Below are 16,390 nucleotides of genomic sequence, written 5' to 3' on the forward strand. Positions count from 1 at the left end.
AAAAATCGCGCAACATTTCAGCGCCCTGCTACTCATGCCAGGAATATAGTATATGCATTTGCTTAGTCTGTGTGGATAGAAAACACTCAGACGTTTAAAAAACTGGTTAAATCACTGCTGTGGCTTTACCAGAACGGCATTTACATCGAAAAGCACAGGAAAAACTGATCACTGAAAATGGGGAAAATATATCCATGCGCTACTTGAACCCATTGATAAACGTGAACCACAATTAATTGACTGAGGTTGCAGTACCTACAGCTTCCACACGGTGTCTAGAGTCTTGTCATTTCCCTTCGAGTTTTTTCTTGGTCAAACACATGCAGGACACCGTATCTAATCCGGTCAAGGACCGGATATTTTCGTTGAGTTTCTAGCCGGACATTTTTCCAGACGGACAGCTAATGATCTTTACATCGCCTCCTGATGGATTTTATCGCTTATTAACGTTTACTAATACCTAAAGTTGCATTACAAACGTATTTCGAAGTGTTTTGTGAAAGTTTATCGTCGACTTTTTGAATTTTAGAAAATGACGTTACGTTTTGAAACGATGTTTTTTTCGTTTATCACACAGTCTACATATAACGATATCTAGGCTTTATATGGACCGATTTAATCTAAATAAAGACCCAAATAGTGTTTATGGGACATCTAGGAGTGCCAACAAAGAAGATGGTGAAAGGTAATGAATGTTTTCTATTTTATTGTGCGGTTTGTGTAACGCCGAAATGCTAATTATTTTGTTTACGTCCCCTGTGGGTCTTTTGGGGTGTTGCATGCTATCAGATAATAGCTTCTCATGCTTTCGCCGAAAAGCATTTTAAAAATCTGACTTGTTGCCTGGATTCACAACGAGTGTAGCTTTAATTCGATACCCTGCATGTGTATTTTAATGAACTTTTGAGTTTTAACTAATACTATTAGCATTTAGCGTAGCGCATTTGCATTTCCAGAGCTCTAGTTGGGACGCAAGCGTCCCGAGTAGAAGCAACAGGTTAATAACAAACTTGTATGCCATATGCAAATACAAATATATATTTTTTAAATACGAGCCTACTTGGTTTAGCCACGGATGAAGACAGGAATCTTCCAGCTAGCCATGACTGACTGAGATAATAGCCGCTTCTGTCTAACATGAGCTGGTCAGTATGTGTAGGTAATCCTTTCTAATGTGGCTATTTTGAAAGATCTCTCATAGTAGAACTGGAAAAGTGTTGCTCTCCACTTTATGGGAGGTAGGGAAATCCTTGTCTCATCGCGCACCAGCGACTCCTGTGGCGGGCCGGGCGCAGTGCGCGCTAACCAAGGTTGCCAGGTGCACGGTGTTTCCTACGACACATTGGTGCGGCTGGCTTCCGGGTTGGATGGCGCTGTGTTAAGAAACAGTGCGGCTTGGTTGGGTTGTGTATCGGAGGACGCATGACTTTCAAGCTTCGTCTCTCCCGAGCCCGTACGGGAGTTGTAGCGATGAGACAAGATAGTTGCTACTAAAACAATTGGATACCACGAAATTGGGGAGAAGGGGTAAAATTCAAAGAAAAAAAAGAAAAGAGAACAAAGGCTGTGGTATAAAACACCCGTCTCCAGATTACATCTTCAAACTAAGGGCAACCATGGCATCTGTGAGAGAGAAGAGCATCCTTGCATGTATATGGGTAAGGTAGTCTAGCTAGCTACATTTGCAGATTACACATTTTGTTTTGTCAGAAAGTCGTTTTCATTTCAAGTTAGAGCATACTGTTAGCTACCAAACTAACGTTAGCTGGATGGCTCGCTAGCTAATGTTACGTGTATAATCTGCGTAGTAATATTATTCATATCTCAGTTATTTGCATTGCTAGTTATAGCCTAATAGCTAGCCAACATTGAACCTGGTTGGTTAGTCTAAACAAAAAAAAGACTCCACTATGCAAGTAACCATTTCAATAGAACATTCATGGATGTCACTGCGACAACTGTAGATGGACGTAGCTGATAAATTTGCTCTGACCATCTACTCCGATTTCAGAGCACTCTCATCTTGAGTGTACCAGAGCGCAGAATAACTGACAAATTCACAAACGTGAAACACCCATTGAATATGGCCAGTGTCAGTAAACGTTGGCAAAAAAGCATCATTAAAATGTTGCCAGCAGAAGTTGCAATCACCAACGCTCTGGATAACATAAAACAGTCTAACCAGCACTGCTAGGGTGAGTAAAATGGTCAGAGTGAACTGTTCTACTTCTCTGGAAGTAGCTAGCCAATGTTAGCTTGGGTGCTTGACTCCCGTTGTGAGGTCAGAACACTCCGGATCAACCCTACTCCTCGGCCAGAGAGTCCAGTGCGCGCTATGAACACTCCGAGAGCAAAACGCTCCAAATTTACAAACAGACAATCTGACAACAGAGTTTACAAATGCTCCGAGCACACTCTGGCACTCCAGATTTAATTTATAAAAACAGACCCGTAGTATAAACCAGCCTTTAGTCTTGAAATGTTGGTTGTTTAGTACATGGCCTCACATGTGAATCCTTAACTTCTTATGGCTGGGGGGCAGTATTGAGTAGCTTGCATGAATAAGTTTCCCAGAGTAAACTGCCTGCTACTCAGGCCCCGAAGCTAAGATATGCATATTATTAGTAGATTTGGATAGAAAACACTGAAGTTTCTAAAACTGTTTGAATGATGTCTGAGTATAACAAAACTCATATGGCAGGCAAAAATCTGAGAAAAAAATCCAACCAGGAAGTGGGAAATCTGAGGTGGTTTTTCAACTCTTTGCCGATCCAAGAGTGTAAATTTGGTCCGATTGCACTTCCTACGGCTTCCACTAGATGTCAACAGTCTTTAGAACCTTGTTTGAGGCTTCTACTGTGAAGGGGGAGAGAATGAGAGCTGTTTCAACCAGAGGTCTGGCAGAGTGCCATGAGCTCAGTCAGGCGAGCGCCCGAGAGAGGTAGCTGCGTTCCATTGCATTTCTAAAGACAAAGGAATTCTCCGGTTGAAACATTATTGAAGATTTATGTTTAAAACATCCTAAAGATTGATTCTATACATCGTTTGTCATGTTTCTACGAACTGTAATGGAACTTTTTTTACTTTGTCTGGCCTGCGTGTCGTGAATTTGGATTTGTGAACTAAACACGCGAACAAAAGGAGGTATTTGGACATAAATGGACTTCATCGAACAAAACAAACATTTATTGTGGAACTGGGATTCCTGGGAGTGCATTCTGATGAAGATCAAAGGTAAGTGAATATTTATAATGCTATTTCGGACTTCTGTAGACTCCACAACATGGCGGGTATCTGTATGGCTTGTTTTTGTGTCTGAGCGCCGTACTCAAGATTATTGCATGGTATGCTTTTTCCGTAAAGTTTTTTTGAAATCTGACACAGTGGTTGCATTAAGGAGAAGTGGATCTGTAATTCCATGCATAACACTTGTATCTTTTATCAATGTTTATTATGAATATTTCTTTAAATTGCTGTGGCTCTCTGCAAAATCACCAGATGTTTTGGAAGCAAAACATTACTGAACATACCGCGCCAATGTAAACTGAGATTTGTGGATGTAAATTTGAACTTTACCGAACAAAACATACATGTATTGTGTAACATGAAGTCCTAGGAGTGTCATCTGATGAAGATCAAAGGTTAGTGATTAATTGTATCTCTATTTGTGCTTTTTGTGACTCCTCTCTTTGGCTGGAAAAATGGCTGTGTTTTTGTGACTAGGTACTGACCTGACATAATCGTTTGGTGCGCTTTCGTCGTAAAGCCTTTTTGAAATCGGACACTGTGGTGGGATTAACAACAAGTTTATCTTTAAAATGATGTAAAATACTTCTATGTTTGAGGAATTTTAATTATGAGATTTCTGTTTGAATTTGGCGCCCTGCACTTTCACTGGCTGATTTCAGCCGTAAGAAGTTAAAGAGATGGGTGGGGCTAAGGCTTAACCTCTTGCTTCTACTCGGGATGCTTGCGTCCCAACTAGAGCTCTGGAAATGCAAATGCGCTACGCTAAATGCTAATAGTATTAGTTAAAACTCAAAAGTTCATTAAAATACACATGCAGGGTATCGAATTAAAGCTACACTCGTTGTGAATCCAGGCAACAAGTCAGATTTTTAAAATGCTTTTCGGCGAAAGCATGAGAAGCTATTATCTGATAGCATGTAACACCCAAAAAGACCCACAGGGGACGTAAACAAAATAATTAGCATTTCGGCGTTACACAAACCGCACAATAAAATAGAAAACATTCATTACCTTTCACCATCTTCTTTGTTGGCACTCCTAGATGTCCCATAAACACTATTTGGGTCTTTATTTCGATTAAATCGGTCCATATAAAGCCTAGATATCGTTATATGTAGACTGTGTGATAAACGAAAAAACAGTTTCAAAACGTAACGTCATTTTTTTAAATTCAAAAAAGTCGACGATAAACTTTCACAAAACACTTCGAAATACGTTTGTAATGCAACTTTAGGTATTAGTAAACGTTAATAAGCGATAAAATTCATCAGGAGGCGATGTAAAGATCATTAGCTGTCCGTCTGGAAAAATGTCCGGCTAGAAACTCAACGAAAATATCCGGTCCTAGACCTGAGGAGATACGGTGCCCTGCATGTGTTTGACCAAGAAAAACTCGAAGGGAAATGACAAGACTCTAGACACCGTGTGGAAGCTGTAGGTACTGCAACCTCAGTCAATTAATTGTGGTTCACCTTTATCAATGGGTTCAAGTAGCGCATGGATATATTTTCCCATTTTCAGTGATCAGTTTTTCCTGTGCTTTTCGATGTAAATGCCGTTCTGGTAAAGCCACAGCAGTGATTTAACCAGTTTTATAAACGTCTGAGTGTTTTCTATCCACACAGACTAAGCAAATGCATATACTATATTCCTGGCATGAGTAGCAGGGCGCTGAAATGTTGCGCGATTTTTAACAGAATGTTCAAAAAAGTAGAGGGTTGACTTAAGAGGTTAAGAGGGTGTGAACGATGCTGAATGGGTGTACTGTAGACAAAGAAGAGCTCTCCAGTAGGTGTACCAAGGGCCATTTTCTCAAAAGTGAGGTTATCAACTTTCAAAGCAGAATTACTTTCCCTCAACTATAGTGTATGATATACAATTTCCTAGTTTTTATTCAAAGTGATTTTTTTTTTTTATGTTGCTACATAAGACCGAATCAAGCCGCTCAGTCACATATGACCCTTCTATGGAAAGGGAAGTCTCTCTAGAACACATACATGGATGCCCACAAGCCTCGCCTGAAGGTAACCCGGCATGAGTAAAAAGTATATGGAAGTAGTTTAACGCCTAAAAAAAAATGGGGGGCGTTAAATCAGGTGTCAAAAATAAATTGTTTACTGAACTCATCTCTCAGATAGAGGACATACTCTTCAAAACAAACTTATTTTTATATATATATATATATATATATATATATATATATATTTATTTTTTTACCATCTGCATATCCATGTATGAATCGGTTATTCAATGCATTTATGGGCTAATAGCAGTAAGGCCAAATTCAATGTTTCATCAAATAATTATATACATTTCATACCTTAAGCGGTAAAAAAAAATCTAATCTAAATGATCCTTGGTATGACCATCTTAAAACAATTCCATATGTTAGCTTAGTATACCACTGAACACCCGGTTTAGACTCGAGGGTAACATCCATTAACACTTTTGAAAATCATTTGTCTCGTAATACCCCTTCAGAAAGTCATTACCACTAGTAACACACAGGCATAGTCACGCGCACATTCACCCTCACTCCCAATATCCTGACAAACTTGAACATTTAAATTTGACTACAAATTGAACCATACATCTAGGCTACCACAATCTCCAAAGCCAGACTCCCCTAAACGAATCAGAATGTTCTACGTTGCAGACAAAGACAATATGGCCATCAATATCAAAGCCAGACAAGATCACATTCGGGAACCCTCAGCAAAGAGAGGAAAGGAACGCAACATCTAAGACATGTTTTAGTCTGAGGAGATCATGTATGGGTTACCTCAGAGACTTGACTTGTGGTATGTGCGCACACACACACACACACACACACACACACGCCACAAAAGAATGATGGGGAAACACAAAGAGAGGATGTGGAAAGTGAAGGCTTCATGCTACAACTTCAGGGGCTCAGGAGAGGCCCAAGGGGCCAACATACTGACCCAATCATTAAGCTAAGCCACCACTATGGAGGGAATAGGGCAGGTGTGTGCGCTTAGTTTATTTAATCTGGTTATCGGAGAGCTTCTTTTACAGGATAATAACAAAGAGCCTGAAAAGAGCCCTTCACTGTCAGTCTGTTTCCACAGAAAGACCCATTAACGCTTCTGTCAACTTCCCCATTCTGCCCCCGTAATGCCGAAAGGCCTTTTATCTTCTTCCCCAGAGTCAGATGAACTCGTGGATACCATTTTTATGCCTCTGCATGCAGTTTGAAGCAAGTTGCTAACTAGCTCTAGCGCAATTGCAAACTGGCGTGAGCATTCTGTCTGGAAGTCTATGGGTATCTGCTTTCAGATAGCATTCTGACTGGAAGTCTATGGGTAACGCTAGTTAGAATTGGCTTGTGAAACCACCTCTAACTTCCTGCATACTTGACAGAGACATAATAAATGGTATCCGAAAGTTCATCTGATTCTGAGGAAGGGCCTCATTTCAAAAATCCCAAAGTATACTATATATATATATATATATATATACACACACATACACACACACATAGCTACCTCATACCCGTGCATATTGACTCGGTACTGGTACACTCTGTATATAGCCATGTTATTTTTACTTGTTATTCGTTGTGTATTTTCTCTCATCTTTAACTCTGAATTGTTGAAAAAGGACTGGTAAATAATCATGTCACTGTTAGTCAATACCTGTTTTTTTACAAAGCATTATGACTAAATGTATTTGATTAAATGGCACAAAAAAGAGTGCTAGTGCCAAATGGAGTGCCATTGGATCGCAATACAAAAATAACCCATTCTCGGTTCCAGTCCAGACCCAACTTCGAGGTTGGTGAGCTCCACCGAGACGACAGCGATGCCATTCGCAGCGGCCGTCGCCACGGCAACACCTGAACGCCAGGACCCAACTGCCGGCGATAATGAAGCGGCACTGTGACTTTACAGACTGTTGCATCATTAATTTTAATGTGTTGAGAAGACGCAGCTTCCCCTCCTGGACTGAAACTCAGTACAGCTGTGGGGGAACGTGAGAGGAGAGCTACAGCAAAGTCTCCAGTTCGCTTCCTAAGCACCACATCACGGCCAGCGGAGTAAAAGTGATGTGAGCTAGAACCGTCCAAACAAGTAGAAAATGAAAGGCTGGTGCAGCAAAAAAATAGGAACAGAGGATAAGATTTAAGATACGGAACAACACTCCGAGAGCCTGTTTTGACCAATACCTTGTTGACGTCTCTGCCAGTGTGAACCATCAGTTCACTGGAATCTTTTCACAGGGAAATATATTTAGAGAGTGACACAAATGTGACCCGCTCAGCTCCCTAAAATCAATAAATCAAACTTTTCATAGAGCCAACAGTCATGATATATTACTATCAGGCCTTAAAACTGTCACTGAGGTTTTGAATTACGATTATGACTGAGGAGTAATGGGAAAAGGCCAGCTATTCCCCACTGGCTTTGAGGCAGGTGAGAGCACCCTTACAGCAAACACTGCATATGAGTAAGTGCTCCTTTCAGAACCTGAAATGACAGGCAAAATGGTCAGTGAAAGAAATGAATCTCTCGTCATTCTGAATATCGGTGAATATGAATATCATGAATATGCCTACATGACGCACCGACCTATCATTATTTATGCAAAAATGGACTACTTTAACATGATACAAATACATTTTGTTCAGAGAAGTATTCAAATGACAGAATCAACTCATGTATGCTTTGACAGGTGAAGCCCAATGTAAAAATGGCCGACCAAACCATGTTCCAGTCCATTTATTATTGGGGGGGTGTCTTACACTCCTTCCCACAGCACCGAATATCAGGTTTCCAAGGCTACACAGCATGGCAGCCAATCATAGCCATTTTCTTCAGGTCCGTTTAAATGTCTTGCTGGCCATAAAACTCCAAATTGGAAGCTTTAACCGGGAGAGCAGCACAGTGGAGGATGGGGACAGTAACTGACCACTCCTGTTGTGACAAATGTTAGCCATTTTATTTTTCTTCCTAATTCACATATAGCCTTGCCTTGCTCTACATTTTTGCCACATTGTTCACATTTAGGATGGCTAAAAAGTATAACCATCCACAATACATTTTTCAAAGCAAGGTGAGTGAAAAGATTCCCTTTCAAGTGAGAAGGCACCGGTGTAATCCACAACAGCTGCAAGACGGACTATATTAAAACAGTATAACCAGCGTTTAGCCGCCTCACAAGAAAAGAGAGAAGTGAGAAAGAAAGAGGGAAGAAAGAGTGACCTAATGCAGAGCTGCACATTCTTGACCTAATGCCGAGCTGCACCTCCTTGGAAGGAGTGTCTGTGCGTCTCTGCAGGAGTAGGGGCAGGCAGCTGCGCCCTTATGAGACCACTCTGTGAGACTGTTAGTATTAAAACTGTCAAACACATGCTTGTCTATGCTACAAGGTTTCCCCTCAATTCCTTTGGCTTCTCCCGTCAGGGGCCCAATGTTGATCAAAGGTACCGGAGGGGTATGGGTGGGGGGCTTCAGCCGGGCTGAAGACGGCTTGTGGACGTCTCTTGTACCCAACAGAACAGAGAGAGGGTGACGATGCCACACTGCTCCTGAAGAGTCTTCAAGCTCAATTCTACATATGCTAAATGTATCCTGTCATAACAGAAGAGTATCTTTCTACTGTTGTCAAATGTAGGTGTACTATTAAAACACAGGTAAACTCCCCAAACAGGTAGATACCACCAAGTTTCAGAACAAGACCTGTGAGACGGTAGTTCGCTAACCATGATACAGCATGAACTTGCCAAGGCAGGTTTCAGCCTAAAAGGAGAGTGCTAATTGGTCAAATTCAGTGATAAGCTGCAAATACATCATCCTTGTATAAACATCCAAATGTGCTTTCATTTTAACACAAATTTAAGCCAGGCTGGAAGAACTCTCCTCGCTCCTCCCTGGGCTCCAACCGGGAACACAATGACAACAGCCACCCTCGAAGCAGAGTTACCCATGCAGAGCAAGGGAAACAACCACTCCAAGGCTCAGAGCGAGCGAGTGACATTTGAAACGCTATTAGCGCGCGCTAACTAGCCAGCCATTTCACTTACACCAGCCTCATCTCCGGAGTTGCAATGCTTGAAGTCATAAACAGCGCAATGCTTGACGCACAACGAAGAGCTGCTGGCAAAACGCAGGAAAGTGCTGTTTGAATGAATGTTTACGCACCTGCTTCTGACTACCACCGCTCAGTCAGATACTTGTATGCTTGTATGCACAGTCAAATTATACGCAACACATGACACGCTAGATAATATCTAGTAATATCAACCATGTGTAGTTAACTAGTGATTATGATTGATTGATTGATGTTTTTTATAAGATAAGTTTAATGCTAGCTAGCAACTTACCTTGGCTTACTGCATTCGCATAACAGGCAGTCTCCTTGTGGAGTGCAACAAGAGGCAGGTCGTTATTGCGTTAGACTAGTTAACTGTAAGGTTGCAAGACTGAATCCCCCGAGCTGACAAGGTGAAAATATGTCCTTCTGCCCCTGAACGAGGCAGTTAACCCACCGTTCCTAGGCCGTCATTGAAAATAAGAATGTGTTCTTAACTGACTTGCCTTGTTAAATAAAGGTGTAACAAAAATAAAAATAATATTTTTAAAACTGCAAAAATCGGTGTCCAAAAATACCGATTTCCGAATGTTAATGAAAACTTGAAATCGGCCCTAACTAAACCGCTATTCCGATTACTCGGTCGACCTCTAGAACATACCACTCACGCAGCGCCGTTTCCATATCAGGAATGCGTTTAGCTTGAAGTTCACACACACCGGTAGAAATAAACACCTCATCTGTTCTCATGAGCTTTGAACTTTGAAATGCATCTATTCCTATGCTATAAATCAGAGTAGTGGATGATAAGTACTTTCGCTAACCACAAACTCTCCTCTCCAGTCAGGTGTTCAGACTAGGGAAGAGATCCGTTGCATACGCCTCAAGAATTCACTGCATGCATTGAAGCATGCAAGCAGCAGCACTTTGGAGCGTCAAGTACAAGCAACACTTTGTATACTAGCCCTTGCCTTGACCCCCTCTCCTCTATTTACACACTATAGATTTATGCCCGTTGAAATGGGAAAAATACGTTTTCTTTTCAACACGCATGTAAATGGACAGACTATCCAGTTTATTGACAGAACACGGATTTGCTAAATGACTTAGCAGGAAACTGATGGTCAAGGTGGATTCGTAACCAAATACATCATATGAAGTACATCACACATTTCTATTTCACTTGCCACCATGTTCAAATGAAGCTCAGCTATTACAGATGAAACAGTACATGACATTGGTGTTTTGACAAAATAACTCAACATTTACCAGCAACTGTTTATCTTTGTATTCAAAAGTCCAGTAGCAAGACAACTTACAATTACATTGTTTTTTCAGTATTAACGCAGTGAAAGAAACAAAGCTTCTCTCTTTTAACCGATTTCAACCTCATTCCTTGGCACTAGTCTAGCAGGCTGTTCTGTCTCTTTGCACCACAAAGAGCAGACTCAAAAGCAGCCTTTGGTGGGTTGTGTGTGTGGAGGGGGGGGGGGGGAGGGGTTTGTACAGTCAACCATGTACGACAGACTGTAGCCTACCTGCACCAGTGAACAGAGACCAAGCATATGCAGCACCAGCAAAACAACCTTATGGTGGTAGCTGGCTGGTTCTATGGTTGTCTTGTGTTCAAATCTACCAGCCTTTTAATGAATATTGTAATAGGCTGTCATTCATCGAGTCAAACTGACAATTCCTGTGACATTTTTTAATTTTTGAAATAGGAGTGAAAAATCAGATCACTATGAGTCTATAGGGTATTGGTAACATCATGAAAGCACACAGGGGCCAGCTGTCAACGGAACGCGTCGGACACTGACAGGTGATACTGGTAAACATCACAATGACACCATGTTGTGAACTGTAACACTCCCTGGATAACGTAACAGGTATGTGATGTGTAGCCTATGAGATGGCTATCTAGTCCAACTGCCCATGCAACATCACTGTGTGATACTAGAAGACATTGGCAGTTTATGTTTAACAGCCTACAAAAATGGACAATCAAGTCACTAATATTTATACTATATAGGGGTGAAAGCATAAAAGTATAAGAGTTTTAAAGAATAGCCTACTTAAAATACTTTATTTATATAGTAAAAGATAGTGGTTCTCCTGCACCTCAGTAGGCTATGAACTCATTGGTATGAGACCCATTTTGTACATTGCATAATGCATATTTTTCTTGATGCAATGACTATTCTTCAGACTGTTGAGAGTAGTTTGGGGTTATCGTTTTAAAAAGGAGCATAAATAATGAATGGTTAAACAACAGCATGATCTTACAAATGTTCCCAATAAAGTGCAAATGTTCGGCATCGACTTTGGCACATTTCCCTGCATTTGTCACACCAAACAACACTCAAACAGACCAGCAGGAAAGGAGGTAAAAATACCAAAACCAACAAATACTATAATTGATCCCTTCCAGCCATGCCAGAAGTTTAAACAACCACTATACTCTCCAATGTTTGAACAAGCCCTCTTATGTTTACCATCACCAAATGCTGGGTAGTGGTCACATTTAGCCTTTCTAGTTCTTAATGCCACACCTACCAACGTTGTTACGGTTTGTAGTTTAGCTCACCTTCATTTGGGTTGCCTAATCTTTTATAAAACTCGTAGGGTGGAATTAGTAAACTATTCTACTAAAGCTGGTTTACAAAAAAAACTGAAGAATAACACTTTAAATCTAACCTCTCGGGTTAAGTTTTAATTGTAGAGATACACATAAGGGGAACTCTATCCTATGACCATCAAAGATGTTTACAGTATAACTTATCCAATAGCGCATCTAATTAATTGTGCATGCGCTACAGGTGGGCATGTTCACATGAATTAAGCAAGTTTATTTTTTTTTGGAGGGGGGTCCATTTACAAACTTTGCAAAGTGAAGACTTACAAAAAAAAATATTTTCAAGGATGGTCGCGCACACAATTCAATAGGCTTAATTTGTCCGGAGTGGTAGGCTATTGCTATAAGCTTTGCTTTACAAATCAAAGTCTATTATTTTATGACAGTAAAACTCAAAAAGCAGGGTAAATTATATGCCTACCTCGTTTTGGTCTTGGGAAGCTTTCGTGCAGGTGAAAAACGACTTTTTCCACAAAGTGCTGAATGTTGCTGTGCTCTGGTCCTCGGACAAACACCATCCAGTCGTGCGTAAAGCCTTCCACGGTGGGTTTCTTTCTGACCTGGGCACGATGTCCGAGTTCTAGTTTCACCTGAACAGCACCCTAGAACATCCAAAATCATATCACATATTGTTGCCAATCGGAGGCTGGCATCATTGCATGCTGTACAACCTACCTAAATCTGTCCACGAGTAAAACCATACATTGTCTCAATAGACACCCGTACCAGCCTCAATGCGCGGAATAAATTAAATAAAACAATCACACGTTAACATGTTTCGATTTGATAGGGCTACTCATAATCACTTGCACTCTATCCTGCTTTGCATTTCAGCAAACAAAGCAAGGTGTCTATAGCCTTCCCTACACTATAAAGACAGTCATGTATTTATGTTCATGAAGTAGCCTAGGCTACAAACGGGAAATAATTTTGAACGCTGAAAAACTATTACAAGGAGACTGTAATTTGCCAGGGTAGACTTTTTCAGGATTTTACTATCCAAGCATCACTTTCACAAACATACTTTATACGTGAGATATGCTACATTCTAGACGCGCATCGCTACTCAACTAACGTTAGTTCTACTGTACTTGAATATCAATATAAATATGGCTGGACATCTTCGGCTCAGACGCACCGGGCAATACCGCCTTCTTCGAGCAAAGAAAACAATACGCTAGAACACACCCTGCCTAAGCATGGTCGCGAGCTGTGTACTCACCGACGTGGCCATTCTTGAGGCCGCGTGCAACCGCTATTTCATCGAGAATTTGTTCTAAATGAGAAGATATAGGAGTGCAAATGGCTGATGGCGGACATGGTCTCTCCTAATTGAACTCAACCCCCGAGTTTCAGACTGAGGAGCAAAGTAAGACGCATGCGCTGTTTTGTGCACTGACAAGAGACAGACATAGCAGAGGGAAGAGAACCAATGAGACAACGCACACGCGCAGAGAACCAATGCACGGACTCGAGTAAAACCACCTCACAACTTCCCCACATAGGCAAGGGATAATTACCCCATGCCTTCAAACCATTGATGACTAGACCCAGCTCCCAGCATGAACAGTCAACATACATTTACTTGAGTGGAGCACTCGATACTGTAACATTATCCAATATATCCAACATGATAAACAGTCTGCTATTAGATGGGTTTTTTTAAAGTATCAATTAGCCTACAACTGGATGTCAATATATTCAAACATTACCCCAAATAGTAATTGAGTCAACATGATGATTCATACACCATTCTTATCAAATCGAACAACATATTATGAGCCCCAAAATAGATAACTATTCATGTTTTATTTGAGCATCCCCTCCTATAACGCCCATTCCATCATCTCCCCCCATAATGTGACAACCAAGTAAATAAACACATTGATTTTGAACTATACTCCAAATAGCCCACAAATTCTTATCATACCTATGATCTGATTGAGTTAAATACCATTTCTGACTGAGAAATCAATGAATGCAAGGTGTCAGTTTCCACTTTCTTTCAATAGGTGTGTGCTCTTCAGTTGTGCCAGCAGCAAAATAAAGACCTCACCATATGGACCTAAGAAGTGTTGGATTTGACAACTAGCCAACTGTTCATCATTCCCCCGTTGAAAAACGATTGTTTTTACTCTCATTGCTGTGGCAACTTGATGTTGCTTCTGCTTGAACACATTGATTATTGTTCAAGTGGTAACAATTACTTTATTGAAGATCAGATCAGGTCTGAAAGCTCTTAATTTCACTAGAATGGAGGCGAGGACAAAAAGGTGACCAATTGCAGGGGGCAGAGGTCATGGCGCCAAACCAAAGCTCCATGAATTAGCATCAACTCCTCATTGGTCTGTCAATACAGGAAGTCCAGAGAAAAGCCAAACCGAACCAAGCCATCTTTGGCCAGACTGACATTTCAATATACCTATCCAAATCACATTAAATCAAGTAAAGTAAAATATTTGATGGAATATTTTAAGTATACCATTGGACTAAAAACAGATCTGGCTAATTAATCTATATGGGCCAAATAATGATGATCCACACTTTTTCGAAAATAAATATAATAATCTATTGAGATCACAAGCAACGAAATAATCTATTAATATGGTGGGAGATTATAATACGGTTTTAAGTACCTCAATGGATCGTAAAGGAAATCATTCTACAAACTACCACGCTCACGCACACAAGGAGATCACAAAGATCATGGATACAATAAACCTAGTGGATATATGGAGGTTGAAAAACCCTGACCTAGTGAGATATACATGGAGGCTTCATCAAACTAGCCATCTTGATTAATTCCTAGTTTCGTTCTGGCTTGCATCAAAAGTTTAAAAAAAGTATTGATAGGAGTCCGAATGTGTACGGACCACCATCTAAATGGCCTCCATTTAACTCTTACAGAATTTCCACGTGGACATGACTGTTGGAAATGTAATCAAAGCCTATTGGATGACAATTTGTTCTTAACTAAGACAAAAAAAATGATAATTTACTTTTTTTTGTAGAACATACAGTTGAAGTCGGAAGTTTACATACACCTTAGCCAAATACATTTAAACTCAGTTTTTCACAATTCCTGACATTTAATCCTAGTAAAAATTCCTTGTTTTATGTCAGTTAGGATCCCCACTTTATTTTAAGAATGTGAAATGTCAGAAAAGTAGTAGAGAGAATGATTTATTTCAGCTTTTATTTCTTTCATCACATTCCCAGTGGGTCAGAAGTTTACATACACTCAATTAGTATTTGGTAGCATTGCCTTTAAATTGTTTAACTTGGGTCAAATGTTTGGGGTAGCCTTCCACAAGCTTCCCACAATAAGTTGGGTGAATTTTGACCCATTCCTTCTGATAGAGCTGGTGTAACTGAGTCAGGTTTGTAGGCCCCCTTGCTCGTACACGCTTTTTCAGCTCTGCCCACACATTTTCTATGCAATTGAGGTCAGGGCTTTGTGATGGCCACTCCAATACCTTGACTTTGTTGTCCTTAAGCAATTTTGCCACAACTTTGGAAGTATGCGATCAAGCTTTAACTTCCTGACTGATGCCTTGAGATGTTGCTTCAATATATCCACATCATTTCCCTACCTCATGATGCCATCTATTTTGTGAAGTGCACCAGTCCCTCCTGCTACAAAGCCCACCCACAACATGATGCTGCCACCCCCGTGCTTCACAGTTGGGATGGTGTTCTTCGGCTTGCTGCCTCACCCTTTTTCCTCCAAACATAATGATGGTCATGATGGCCAAAAAGTAACATTTTTGTTTCATCAGACCAGAGGACATTTCTCCTAAAAGTACGATCTTTGTCCCCATGTGCAGTTTCAAACCGTAGTTTGGCTTTTTATGGCGGTTTTGGAGCAGTGGCTTCTTCCTTGCTGAGCGGCCTTTCAGGTTATGTCGATATAGGACTTGTTTTACTGTGGATATAGATACTTTTGTACTTGTTTCCTTCAGCATCTTCACAAGGTCCTTTGCTGTTGTTCTGGGATTGATTTGCACTTTTGGCACCAAAGTACGTGACAGAACACGTCTCCTTCCTGAGCAGTATGACGTCTGCGTGATCCCATGGTTGCGTGATCCCTTGCATACTGTTGTTTGTACAGATGAACGTGGTACCTTCAGGCATTTGGAATTTGCTCCCAAGGATGAATCAGACTTGTGGAGGTCTACAAATATTTTTCTGAGGTCTTGGCTGATTTCTTTTGATTTTCCCATGATATCAAGTAAAGAGGCACTGAGTTTGAAGGTGGGCCTTGAAATACATCCACAGGTATACCTCCACTTGACTCAAAGGATGTCAATTAGCCTATCAGAAGCTTCTAAAGCCATGGCATCATTTTCTGGAATTTTCCAAGCTGTTTGAAGGCACAGTCAACTTAGCGTATGTAAACTTCTGACCCACTGGAATTGTGATGCAGTGAATTATAAGTGAAATAATCTGTCTGTA

The 16,390-nt window shown here is 40.7% G+C and overlaps 1 protein-coding gene across 1 annotated transcript in view; it reads right to left on the reverse strand.

The window, feature by feature from the left end:
- The window catches only part of LOC115133568 (protein AF-9-like), a 64,551-nt gene extending 51,217 nt beyond the window's left edge, over positions 1-13,334 (reverse strand). Inside the window, exons 1-2 of the mRNA XM_029666963.2 lie at positions 13,158-13,334; positions 12,357-12,537 (exon numbers count right to left, since the gene is read on the reverse strand). Of these exons, the coding sequence (XP_029522823.2) occupies positions 12,357-12,537; positions 13,158-13,169 (193 nt within the window). The 5' untranslated portion in view covers positions 13,170-13,334. The remainder of the gene's footprint in view (positions 1-12,356; positions 12,538-13,157) is intronic.
- Between the last annotated feature and the right edge of the window lie 3,056 nt (positions 13,335-16,390).

Source organism: Oncorhynchus nerka, linkage group LG8 (assembly GCF_034236695.1).
Source record: "Oncorhynchus nerka isolate Pitt River linkage group LG8, Oner_Uvic_2.0, whole genome shotgun sequence".
Classification (NCBI taxonomy): Eukaryota; Metazoa; Chordata; class Actinopteri; order Salmoniformes; family Salmonidae; genus Oncorhynchus; species Oncorhynchus nerka.